This window comes from Cornus florida, unplaced genomic scaffold (genome assembly GCF_030987335.1).
Source record: "Cornus florida cultivar Cherokee Brave unplaced genomic scaffold, ASM3098733v1 CherokeeBrave_3.0.0_Hap2_Chr02, whole genome shotgun sequence".
Lineage (NCBI taxonomy): Eukaryota > Viridiplantae > Streptophyta > Magnoliopsida > Cornales > Cornaceae > Cornus > Cornus florida.
Window position 1 is genome coordinate 63,684,634 of NW_026775572.1, and position 13,461 is coordinate 63,698,094.

Genomic DNA, 13,461 nt, shown 5'->3' on the forward strand with positions numbered 1-13,461 from the left:
CCCCTTTTTTCATATCCCTTTTTCTGTGGCTGATAGGATAGAGAGGCTCCAGGGGAATTTCCTTTGGGGTGGAATGGGGGAGGTGAGGTGGTTGAGTTTCATTTGGTTCGTTGGGATCAGGTTTGCAGTTCGATTCAGACTGGAGGTTTGGGTATCAGAAGACTGGTGCCATTCAACAAGTTCCTTTTGGGGAAGTAGTTTTGGAGATTTGGGAGTGAGAGGCACGAACTTTGGAGGAGGGTGATTGCGAGAAGGTTTCGGGAGGACAGAAGAGGTTGGTGCTCTTTTAAGGTACTCTCTCTTGGTGGAGTAGGGTTTGGAAATTCATTTGGAAATGTTGGGATGAATTTTCTAAACACATAAGATTTCGTGTCAGGGATGGTATGAGGATCTGTTTTTGGAAGGGCATTTGGTGAAGCAAGCGATCTTTGGCCCTTTCTTTCCCCAGGCTCTTTAGGATTGCCATGGATAGTCATGCCTTGGTGGTCGACTGCTATTAGCTTGATAGTGGGAGAACATACTAGGATGTGCATTTATTTTGAGGCATTTTCAGGATTGAGGATGCCGTTGCTTATCTGGAGCTACTATATCTCCAAGTGATTGGGGGAGGTCCTGATTCTTGGGTGTGGGCTCCATCTTCCTAGGGTTTTTTTGAGGCTCGGTCTTTTTATAGGCGTCTTACAGATGCTCTAAGGTATTCCTTCCCATGGAAGGCTATATGGCGTTCTAAAGCCCCCCTTAAGGTGGGTTTCTTTGTTTGGACTTCGGTGCTGGGAAGGATGTTAACCTAGGATAATTTAAAGTGGAGGAGACACTTGGTGGTTAACTGTTGCTGCATGTGCAAGAGAGATGAGGAAATGATTGATCACCTTCTTTTGCATTGCCCAGCAGCTTGTGATTGCTGGTTTTTTTTTTTTTTTTTTTGAGTTTGTTTGGGGTTCAGTGGGTTATGCTGAGGTCTTCTAGAGGCTTAGTTGAGGTTTGGAGAGGTTGTATAGTGGGGGCCCAAGTTTGTAATTTCTGGAGGGTCACGACTTTGTGCGTTTGGTGGTTTTTATGGCTTGAAAGAAATATGAGATCCTTTGAAGGAATGGAGACTCGTATTGGTACGCTTAAGTTCTCCATCATTAGTAATCTTTTTTCTTGGCTTCTAGGGAGATAGTGTAAATCAATGGAGGAGTTAGTTGATTTTTTGTGAAGGAATGGAGAATCCTATTGGTGCGCTTAAGTTCTCCATCATTAATACTCTTTTTTGTTGGGTTCTAGGGAGATAGTGTAAATCAATGGAGGTGTTAGTTGATTTTTTGGACTCTTTGAGAGTTTAAAAGCCCTATTTGGCTTTGTATAGCTTTTGAGGGATGCGTTCCCCTTTTGAATTCCTTTTTAATACAATATTACATTTTATATATATATATATATATATATATATATATATATATAAATAAAAAAATTGATGATTTTACAAACTTTTATCTCCGCATTGGAGACATGTATGGAATAGGCTGGTGTATGGCCAGTCATCTCTCTTTAAAAGAATTGATGGAGCGTGTGTCAAGACCTAGGAAGCATGGACATGTCAAAATGGGTGAAGAATCCGTGTCCGACATGTGTCGGACATCGACACGCGTCGAACACGCCCCGACACGTGTCGGACACACCAAAAAACGTGTCTGGAATTTTTTGTTCATGTTTTTTAATTTTCAGACACGGCTCGGACACAACACGGATACTCCGCGGACACACGTCCGACACGCCAAGGGTGTGTGTTCGACACGCTTATCTTATTTTCAGGGGTCTAAAAGATAATTTTTGAAAAAAATTTGGGTTAAAGTATAAATATGTGAAGTTATTTAATAACTTATACTCACTTATGTGGTCCGTACATAATAATTTTAAACTTGTAAGGTTAATATGCAATTTTAGATAAAACAAATAGATATTTAAGGGCCACTCATTACACTATTACAGTAGATGAGTTATGATTTGTGTATTTTTTTCATTATGAGGTTGATGAAAAATCGTAACACTTAGTAATTTTTAAAGTACTACATCATATATATATATATATATATATATATATATATATATAAAATATATACTATTCGCCGCGTCCCTGCCGTGTCCTAATTTTTTGGATTTGCTGTGTCGTCGTGTCTCTGTCGTGTCGTATCCGTGTCCGTGCTTCTTAGATCAAGACATTGTTGCGGTTTTTATCTTTCCAATTTCTCGTATGGCTAGGGATTGATTCAGTTTTTTTTTTTGATAAATAAAAATATATTAGAAAGACGTTCAAAAGGGGAACGCGTCCCTAATACACAAAAACGAAAGAGCAAAAGCCAAACCTAAGGACTAATAGAGTCCAATAGAACAAAAAAGTCATCGATCGAGGAGCAAGCGCTGCCTCTGACATAACAGAAAAGAGAGCGTAGGATAAAAGACTTAAGGTTTGCAAAAGACAATTCCTTCCCTTCAAAGTTTCTGTTATTTCTCTCTCTCCAAATACACCACCAAACACAATGTGGGGCGACCCTCCAAAAATCACGAGCATGATCAGAAATAGGGCATCTTCTCCAAGCATTAATTAATTGGAAAGAGTGCTTAGGCATTACCCACTGAACGCCAAAAATACTGAATATGAGATTCCAGCAATCAGATGCAACAGGACAATGCATAAGAAGATGGTCCACGGACTCACCATCATTTTTACAAAGACAGCACCAATTAACAATGGTATTACCTCTCTTACGCAGATTATCCAATGTTAAAATTTTTCCCCAAGTAGCAGTCCAAACAAAGAAGGCAACTCTAAGAGGAGCTTTAGAGCGCTAAATACACTACTGTTATCAAGATGATAACAGTCAATCACATAAGCATGCTTATTCTCGGCAATGCTAAAGAGACGAGGAAAAGAAAGAGACAACAACTGATCACCACACCATAAGTCTTCCCAAAATCTAACATACGTACCATTACGAACCTTGAATCGAATATGGGTGGAAAACACATCTCAACCTTTCCGAATGAACTTCCAAACGCCAATGCCCCCGGTAATAGAAACAGGACGAGAGGACCAACCTTCACTCTCTTCCCCAAAACGACACGAGATAACTCTTCTCCATTGTCGATGACGTTCTTTACCGAATCTCCATAACCACTTCCCCAATAAGGCTCTATTGAAAGGGACTAACTTCCGGATACCTAAACCGCCAAACTTCAATGGTTTGCAAACCTGCTCCCAATTAACAAGATGATATTTAAACTCCTCTCCTTTTCCACCCCAAAGAAAATCTCTCTGAATTTTTTCAATTCGTTCAGCAATAGAACACGGGATCTGGAATAGAGATAAGAAATATGTGGGAAGGGATGAGAGGGTGCTCTTAATAAGAGTGAACTTCCCCCCTTTCGAAAGATACTGTTTTTTCCACCCCGCCAATCTTTTTTCATACCTGTTAATCACCGGATCCCAAGTCCCCACTATCCTAGAGGAGATTCGCAAAGGTAAGCCCAGATAAGGGAGTGGAAAGGCACCCACTCCACATCCAAGAACAGCAGCTAAAGTGGAAATATTAGAGACCTCCCCCACTGGGACAAGCACACTCTTTCCAACATTAATCTTAAGACCAGACACTGCTTGGAAGCATGTAAGAATGCACCTCAATACCTGAGTTGGGAAACATCAGCATCACAGAAAACCAGAGTATCATCTACAAACAACAAATGGGATATGTCGATCTGGTTAGCAACATCTCTACCAACAGTGAACCCCCTTATGTAACCTAGATTCTCTGCCTTTTTCATTAATTTACTCAATCCCTCCATGACAATAAGAAAAAGAAAAGACGACAAAGGATCTCCTTGTCTCAAACCATGCAAACTTGGAAAAAAACCAGCAGGAGAGCTGTTCACAAGCACAGAGAACATAACTGATGAGATGCAAGATTCAATCCATTTTATCCATCGATCTCTGAACCCCATTCTCCGAAGCAAATAAAGAAGATATTTCCAATTCACGTGATCATAAGCTTTCTCGATATCCAGTTTGCATAAAACACCAGGAACTTCACTCTTCAAACTGGAATCGACACATTCTCCTACAATAAGAACAGAATCTAAAATCTGTCTACCACCAACAAAAGCATTTTGTGACTCTGAGATGATTCCATCCAAAACAGTCCGCATTCTAAGAACAAGGATCTTGGCAATAAGCTTATACATACACCCCATTAAACTGATTGGCCGAAAGTCCTTAATGTTAGAGGCGTTGCTCTTCTTAGGAATAAGAGCTATAAAAGATGCATTTAATGATTTCTTAAATGTGCCATGAGAATAAAATTCCCGAAAAGTGCCCATTACCTTATTACGCACCACCTCCCAACTCTCTTTAAGAAACCATATAGTGAATCCATCTGGCCCTAGAGCTTTATCACCATTACAACTGGATAACGCCTTAAGAACTTCCTCTTCAGAGAAAGGAACCTTAAGCATATCACTATCCAGCGTAGAAATAGCATCAAGTTTTGGTCTCCATTCCAAAGTCTCAGTATAGAGTTGCTGATAAAAAGAAACAATACCCCCACGCACCTCATCTTCTTTCCACAGCTCTGAACCATTCACACGAATACGCCCAATATTATTGTATCTTCTATGAGCGTTAGCAAGTCTGTGAAAGAATTTAGTATTACGGTCACCTTCTTTAAGCCACAAAGCCTGAGATTTCTGACGCCACGATATCTCCTCCATAGTAGCAATCTCAGCAAAAGTCGCTGACAAAACGCTCTTCTAGAGCGAAGAGAATCCGTATCTTGCCTTGTCTCATCAAGACGATCAAGATCAGCGATATTAGCCAGGTCTCTATTTTTCTTCCATTCAAGATTCCCAAACACTTCTTTATTCCATTTCTTAAGCTCAGATTTGAGAGTCTGAAACTTCTTAGCAAGCACACAGCTATTAGAGCCAGTAAGCGTTGTTTCTTCCCACCAGGACTGGACCTTCCCTTGGAAGTCCTTAGCTCTCAACCACATATTTTCGAAACGAAATGGAGTCCGTCTAGATCTCATGTCTCCACAATCAAGAACTAAGGGCACATGATCAGACGTGACACTTACCAAAGCTGACTGAGTGACATCTGGAAACTTCTCCTCCCAATCTCCAGAAATCAGGATTCTATCAAGCCTCGATAAAGTAACTGGGTCTCTGCCACTAGACCAAGTGAAAGTTGCCCCTTCCAAAGGCAAGTCAATAAGAAGGTGACTTTCAACTGGGTCATCTCTGAAGACCACCTCCCCCCTGTGGATCTTTCAAATGGAGACCGAACAGAATTGAAATCCCCGCCTAGGCACCAAGGCAACGACCACAAATCCTTAATGTAACTGAGTTCTTGCCAAAAAGCAGGTCTAACACAGTCAATAACGGGTCCATAAACTCCAGAAAATACCCAACTGAAGTTATCATCTTCCATCTGAAACACGCAAGACAAAGAAAATAGCCCTTTCCAGATATTCGTTCTAGACATCCATCTACGATCCCACATAATAAGAATACCGCCTGATGTACCATAGGCGTTCAAAGCTTCCCAATCCACGAACCTACTTCCCCAAAGGCTTCTAACTACGGCATTAGAAATAGAAGCCAACTTGGTTTCTTGCAAGCAAATAACATGGGCATTCCACTTCTTCAAAGCAACTTTAACCACCTTTCTTTTGTCCGGATCATTTAATTCACGGACGTTCCATGTAATAATTCGTATCTTCATTGAGAACCAAAGATAATTAGTGCCTCTCCTCCCTGCTTCCCACTTCTAGTCCTTCCCCTTTCTTTATTCACCCCATCCTTTCCTTCGTAATTAATATTGGAAATAAGGTTCTTAACCTCCTGATCACCTTTCCGATGTGCATGTTTCTTATTTTTAACAACTTTTGTGCTTTTAAAGGTCTCTACATTATTGTTTCCTTCCACAATATCATGAAGAATGATTTGTGTTCGATCATCATCTCCTTCCGAGGAGACACCCAAAGCTTCGCTGACCTCGCCAATATTATCCAACACCCAGTCCATACCCATATCGTTAACTGTCTCTAAGCAATCAGGGTGCACAGTTGCTAAGGGTTCCATAATGTCCACATCAGATTGATCAACATCCCAGGCAAGAGGACAAATCTGTTGAGACTGATCATCAAAGTCCTCCCCTTTGCTTTCAGCATTGTTCTGATACAAGTTTAATTGCAAATTCAATTCTGTTCCAGTGTCATCCATAAAATTTTTCATTAAATCATGGGTAGAATTGGTCCCAGTCATGGGGGGTAGACCATTTAAGCCTTTTAGAGCAGCATAGAGCTTGAGTTCATTAAGTAAAGTCATGGCTAAATCATCTTCAGTTTAAAATGAAGGTCTCGACCAACAGAAACTGTCATCCCGTTGGAACAATCAATACTTCCGGACTTGGACATTGAAGACGATGATTCAGCATCCCGTGGTACAATAGCTTTAGAAAAACCTCTCTTTTGATCCAAACGATCCTCCACTCGACCTTCACCATTTCCCAGCACCTTACTCGAACAAGGGGTAGAAGATGAGCTCTTAGGATGAAAAAAAGGGGTCAAACCTGGAGAAGGAGAAGGAGAAGGAGAGCGTACTACCCATTTTTGTTTTTCAGTACGAGTCCATCGAGTACCTTGTCGACTAGCTAAACCAATCGGCCGTCTCCACTAATCTTTCTCAGTCCGACGCTGAAATGAAGAAGAGGAGAAAGTTTGATTTTGGGCTTGAGTTTTAACCTGGGCTTTCCTTGGATCTGGGTCATTAAGAACTGAAACAAAAACTGAGTTTGGTCCTTTAATAACCCGTCTTTTAGTATGGGCTGGCTTAGGCCCAAAATCAGGCTTGAGCCTTAACGCTTTAGTTTGCCCATAACCCCTCCGGCCCAAATCAACTTTAGGCCAATCTGTGTGGCCCAGCCCATTTTCCTCACCGACCCTTGTAGATAAAGGATAGTGTGGTATCTGGAAATGAAACTCTATGAGCGCCACGTGTAGAGTAATTATTATCAGCTGTGACGCGCGTAACCGGCGCGTGTCGTTGACTTGATCTTCCTCGTACCCATTCTTTCTCCGGCATATGAGTAGGCCTTTCGCCACCTTCGATACTCTCTGTTGAGGGAACCAACACCGGCGCAATTTCTTCCCAAATCGCCACCTTGTAGCAGAAAGTATCATCATTAATAAACACAAATTGCGGACAAGTCGATCCTATCCTCACTGTAATACGAACACTCTCGGCATCCCTGGTTTCATCGGCAATAGCTCCCACAAATCCGCCGCATAACTCCCCTACTTCAACAAATAGGGCATGACACCATAGATGAAGGGGGAGCCCAAACATCCGGATCTGTTTGAGTCCTTTTTCTCTAAGGACGCCACAACATCCAACCCTAAAAGACCACACATCGATCCGTAGAGTTGCAGATCCCCAGTGACGTCGTCCTTCCTTTAACACGCGTTGGGCTTCGGCCTGAGAAGGAAACCTGAAAAGAAGCATCGAATCAGATAATGGAGTAACCCCCACACCACAGGACGTATTCCATGCTTTCGCTGCATCTTCCTCCACACGATCACAACCCCTAACTTCCTTATCAAAACGACCAACCAAGCAAGATGGGAGTACTGATTTCCTCCCCCCGACGGACTTCCCGTCGATATACAAAGATGGTCCTTGGTGCGGAACTGCCGACTTCACATCCCCAGCTAATGAAATTCTTGGAATCCTTGCAGTTTCTAAGTAAGATTTCATCGCGGAATAAAACAAAAAAAGAAGAAAGAAAAAGACAAAGTCTCTATCGCTGTAAAAATCGCCCCTAATGGGGTGAAATCGCCTATAGTGACGTCATTTCACTTGGAGAAAATAGGGATTGATTTAGTTTTATTCAAGACATCTAAGTACTTAGGTGGGGGATGCCTACATTCTCAAACTCGATGTGGTTGAACAATCGGAGGTCTCATAATATTATTGGCTTGACATTCCCTAAAGTTGGTTTTTCTCATTTGCCAGGACAATGCTGATATAGAACTCAAATTAATTAAGTGAACCAAATTAGGGCTAAGTATCTAAAAGACCCCTAAGGTTTACATTTTGAGCAAATAACACCCCTCTTTTACTTTGGGTATATAACTCCCAAAAAAATTTTAAAATGTTGTAAAGAAGGACTTTTCAGTTGTTACTGTTTCAAATGCATTGTTAAAAAAACATTTGCCTGGCACATGTCTGATTAAATTTAATAAATAACAAAATTACCCTTTATTGATTCCCAAAACGACATTCCCTTTCGTATATAAATCTCAAAAAATAAAGGATATAATAGTAATTTTGCATTAACTGAATTTTTATTTTTTATTTTTGTTTTTAATTGTAGGAAGGACATTTTAGTATTTTTATCACCCCATTAATGGCCAATTGACGGGAGGTCCTTATTTGCCCCTACAATAAACATTAAGGGGTTTTCAGAACCAGGGGGTTATATGAGCTATATGCATACTACAGTGTGTTAAATGATCACTAGCCACCAAATTATAAATCACTGCAATGCTAACCTAAGAAATGGAAATGCATTGTGTATGAACCAACAGATTGGATGAGAAGGTATTGGGTGCACAAATGGTGATTACAAAATAAGAGAATGGTGTAGCAGAAGGCCAATCAACACAAAAAATTGTTCTAGCTCAAGTAAGGACCTTTTGCAAATTGTATTGTCCCAGCTAACAGATAAAAATATTACTCACTATTTTCGAAAAAGTAGTGTACCTTTACTATGACAACCTCTGTGGGCGGGTGTGATGTCGGCGAGCACTAACAGGCTACATGGTGTCATGATCCCATATCGCCTGGGAAATGGGAAATGCTATATGTAGATTCAACACCTTTCTATAACACAACATGTTTTAAAGCCGCGATGGCCTTGGGCCTACCAGAACTCCGGAGTTAAGTGTGCTTAACCTGGAGTAATACCAGGATGGGTGACCCCTTGGGAAGTCTCTGGTCCAGGGGAGCCAAAAGCGGACAATATTGTGTCTGGTAGGGTAAGGGTTGTTACATTTACCGAGTCCAGGGAGGGTGTCCAAGTCAAAGAATGCTCCAAAGTGACTCTACAAGCTGAAGTAGATTTCTTTTTCTTTTTTTTCCTTCTTTTTTTCTTCTTCTTCTTTTGGTTCACTGCTGTATTGGACTAGACTGGGATGGTGCTGAACTGGTGCTGGTCTGGCTCTGAAATTGGGCTGATCCTTAACTCGTGCATGAACAGGTTTATCTGAAGTAATTTAAGGACTGGACTAATTTTGGGCCAGCTGGTTCGGGTTTAATAGATCACACTGTTTCTTGGAATGGGTCAAAACTGATTTTGTCTTCTGAGCTGAGTCTGGTCAGTTACGGGTCGGATCTGCTTTTAAGATAAACCAGAAGCTGACCCTTCACAAATTCAAACGCAAAAGAAATTGCAGGCTTCTACTACAGTGTGACGACGCTAGGATTTGTGCGACGCGATGATGGACTGCGAGAGCAAAATGACAACGGTGTTGTGGGGATCGACACGACAGAATGTTTTAAGATGACAAGTCGATGCTCACAAAGTTGATGACAACGGAGACTGGCGGTGCGATGATGTCCGATGGTGTATGAGGATTGAGGACAGTGGCGACGAAGGCTGTGCAAGGTGCTGTTTTGTTCGAAAACAAAGACAATGGATGTTCGACGGCGTAGGCTAAGAAGCACTCGATGGCTAGGGGATCTGTGATGGTTTTCACTGGGGTTCAGATGAGGGGCTACTGCTTGTTTTTCAGAGTCTTGCGCTTAGGGTTGGTGTTCCTATTGGTTGTCAATTGGAGGTTTGTGGTTGGGTCTTGTGGCTAGGCTTCACTAGAGTAGGGTTTTCAATGGTGGGTTGGTTTGGTTGTAGATGGTGGAGGCTGTATTTGGTGGTTTTGGTTTTGGGGTGGAAGGTAGGTCTGTTTGGTTGTGCATGAACAATTTTTGGGTTGTGGAAACAATAGATGGGGTTTAGGGCCGAAGAGTTTTGTTGTTGGTTGAGAGTTTCGGTTTGGGTTTTGTGCCTTAATAATGGGTTTGGTCGGATGGCAGAATGGTAAGGCTTAGGTTTTGTTTGATGGTTTAGGGCTTGATTTTGGTTGGCTTGGGAATATTGAGCAATGATTTATTTGGGTTTGGTTTAGTTGTGCGTGAATAGTTGAGTAGGTATGAATCTTCTGTAACTCGGATCTTTTGCTCTGATACTAAATGATGCAGGAGAAATAGTAACCAAAAAGAAGAAGGGGATGAGAATGAGAAGATGAGATGAGACTAGACGAAGGAGGTGAGAAGACAAGATTGAATGAGATGGGTTAGAGAGATTGAGGGATCAAGAAAAGCAAGAACACGAGGGAGTTCACAAACTCACAATAGTATTCAATAATTCAAAATCCCTTGTCTTATTACAAAGGAGCCTTTATATAGGCAAAAGCATAACAAAACCCTATATAATAAAGTACTAAAATATCCCTAAAATTAAAACATTGCCAAAATAATAAAAGGAAATAAAAATTTACCCTAATTATATTAAATCTTAATATCATTTATCTTTGCCCCTTCTCCAAAAGTATAGGCGGAACAAGTGTAACTCGTCCATGAAAATCATAGCTCATTCTCCATTAACAAGTTTTGTGTAGCACTTTACTAATGCATATGCCTAACAATCAGAATCAGGTCCTGAACAATGGACCACAAAAGTGACATTCATGAAAGTACGAAATGAACTTCTGTCATTACCTCGTGAAACTTATTGGATAGAAGAGGATGATGGTCCGTGGTTTAGTTTCCTTTTTTGTTGGGTAATGGGAAGAAATTGTATATTTCTAGATGAGATAGTGGACTTTTTGGGTTCTTTGGGTCCGTTGGACTCTATTTTGGCTTTCTTGTATTTATCTTTGGTTTTTGTTTATTCTTGGGATGCATTCCCCTCATGAATGCTTTCTAATACATTTTATTTATCAAAAAAAAAAAGAAAAAAAAAAGGAAGGAGTAAAAATTGATGGTCTGTGGTTTAGAGGATGAAAACCCTAGAAAGGCAGTCTACATAAATGATTAAAGAAAGACATTCTTCTTTGGGTCATTGGTTTTCTATCTGACCATGACCCATGAGAGAATGAGATGTTCTGAAGTATGCTGTATTGACCTGGACTGAAACGAGCTGAACCTAATTTAATCCGTTCGAAATCTGTGGTCCAACATACTATTCTTATTTCAATCTGAATCCGTGAATCAATTTTTGCCTACTTCTACCTTACAAATAAATCATACTTGTTTGAGTAAGTATTGCCAACACGATGTGCAGCTTTCTTGATGATATTGTGTTAGTCACTATGCTAGTTATTGTGATACTGATTCATTGACTAGTTATAATATTGATAATTACATGTATATCATTAAAATCTTACTTCTGAGAGTGTTTCTCTCGAAATCCAGTTTACTGAACATTTGTGGATTAAGTGAACAGAAACAGTTAGATATTGCAAGGCCTCGTGACTGTTTAACTCTGGTGCCTTGAATTATTAGAACACCAGTTTGCACCAACCAAGTGACTGGTTTATTGTTTAGAGAATTACTCTGTTTACTACATAAAAGAAGGGTGAAGTTTTGGTTTAGAATGTGCAATAAACTCATCAAACAGATATGGTTGATTATCATTGTTTTTTCTTCTGCACCTCCAACTCAACAGATAGTGTAAATTGGATTTGATGGTGAGTGAACCTTTTGTGTCATTTTAGAAAACATATATGTAGGATTTTACAGCTCAATTGGGCTTTATATACTGGCCTCCAGTTTTTAGAGGTACACTATCCAGGAGGCCGGCTACTTGGCTCAAGGAGGCATGTTATAGTACTTTTTTTTTCCCCCCCTACAATTGCTGTCTTACTGTTCTGTGGGAACGCAGTGTGTTTCTTGTTTCTTATATTTTTTTCACACTGCAATTTTGTATCTTTAATTTTTATTATGAAATTGAAAAAGCAAGAAAATGATTGTCTAAGATGCTACATTTTAGAAGAGAATTATGCTTTGATGTCGATCCTTACCGTCTCTCTCTTTAATGTACGTACAGGTGACCCCCGGGTTTGCACGGCAAACATAATTTGGATTAGTCCTGACACATCCACTTGGATACAAAAAGATTGTTGTAAGAGTCATAAGGGGGAATTGGCTTTGGATATTGTTCTTGAGAAAGCAGCAGTTAAAACCAGTGGTGATGCATGGAGGATCGTCATGGACTCCTGTCTTCCTGTCTTTCACTTAATTGACACTTGCCGTTCCATCCCCTATGCAATAAAACAAGTTCAAGATTTGCTTGGGGTTGCTTGTGCTTTTGAGCAAGCTGTTCAGGTATCTCAGATTTCTCTCTGTCGTTCCATCAACTATCAATTATTTAGCGTACAGCACTGCCTGAATGACCATTTGGAAGAGCTTTTTCTCTCTCTAGCAATAAGATAGAATCTTAAATATGAAACTAACATTACGCGGGGTAGGATGAGCAAATGTCCTAAAAGAATATCAAAATGGGTTCTGGAGAATCAAATATGCTACCTTGGGAAATTTGGTGACAGGATGAGGACGTCTAAACTACAGTCGAAAGAAAAAAAGGTGCGCTAGAATTAGTTTTTGGATCAAATGGTACTTTATTTTTAGGCTTAATATTATTTGGGGGATGAGATATATATATATATATATTTTAATAACTAATATTTAATTAAAAGTTCTCAGGAGGGGAGCGCGCCCAAGGAAACAAATACAAAACAAGAAGTACCAGCCATCAAAAAAGACTCCTATACCCTCAAGCTATCAACAAAGACAATGTGGTCCTCCAAGGATTTGCAATCTTAACCTTGAACCCAACAAAAAAGAGAACGAAGTATGGACATTTTTGACACCCAAATAGGGATTCCTTCCCATCAAAGGATCTCCTATTTCCTTGCAACCAAAATTCCCACCATGTACAAAGCGGAGTCGCTCTCCAAGCATCTTGGGGTAGCTAACCAACTATACACCCATTCCAAGCCTCAAGCATGCTCAATGTGGAATTGTGCAAGACCTATCCTACTCCAAAAAGGGAAAGGAAAATTTCCAACACATCTCTAGCCACGACACAATGAAGCAGAAGATGATCAATTGACTTCGCATCCTTTTTTTACATATAACACCAATTCACCACAATTTGGCACCTCTTCTCCAGATTGTCGAATGTCAAGATTCTCCCCAAAATAACCATCCATCCAAAACCTTGAGGGGAGCCCAGGTATGCCTAATCGCCTTCAAAGGAATTCCTGACTCTTGAACATTGAAAAGCCTCTGGTCGAAGGATCTCACCTCAAACTTGCCATGCCTAGATGTAGTCCACACCCACTCATCCACCCCACCCGCCTCCCTTGCCAT

General features: G+C 40.5%; 1 protein-coding gene across 1 annotated transcript in view; it reads left to right on the plus strand.

The window, feature by feature from the left end:
* Positions 1 to 13,461, plus strand: part of LOC132295150 (DNA-directed RNA polymerase V subunit 1) — a 47,412-nt gene that overhangs the window by 19,684 nt on the left and 14,267 nt on the right. The window contains exon 14 of the mRNA XM_059793286.1: positions 12,137 to 12,414. Within this exon, the coding sequence (XP_059649269.1) occupies positions 12,137 to 12,414 (278 nt within the window). The remainder of the gene's footprint in view (positions 1 to 12,136; positions 12,415 to 13,461) is intronic.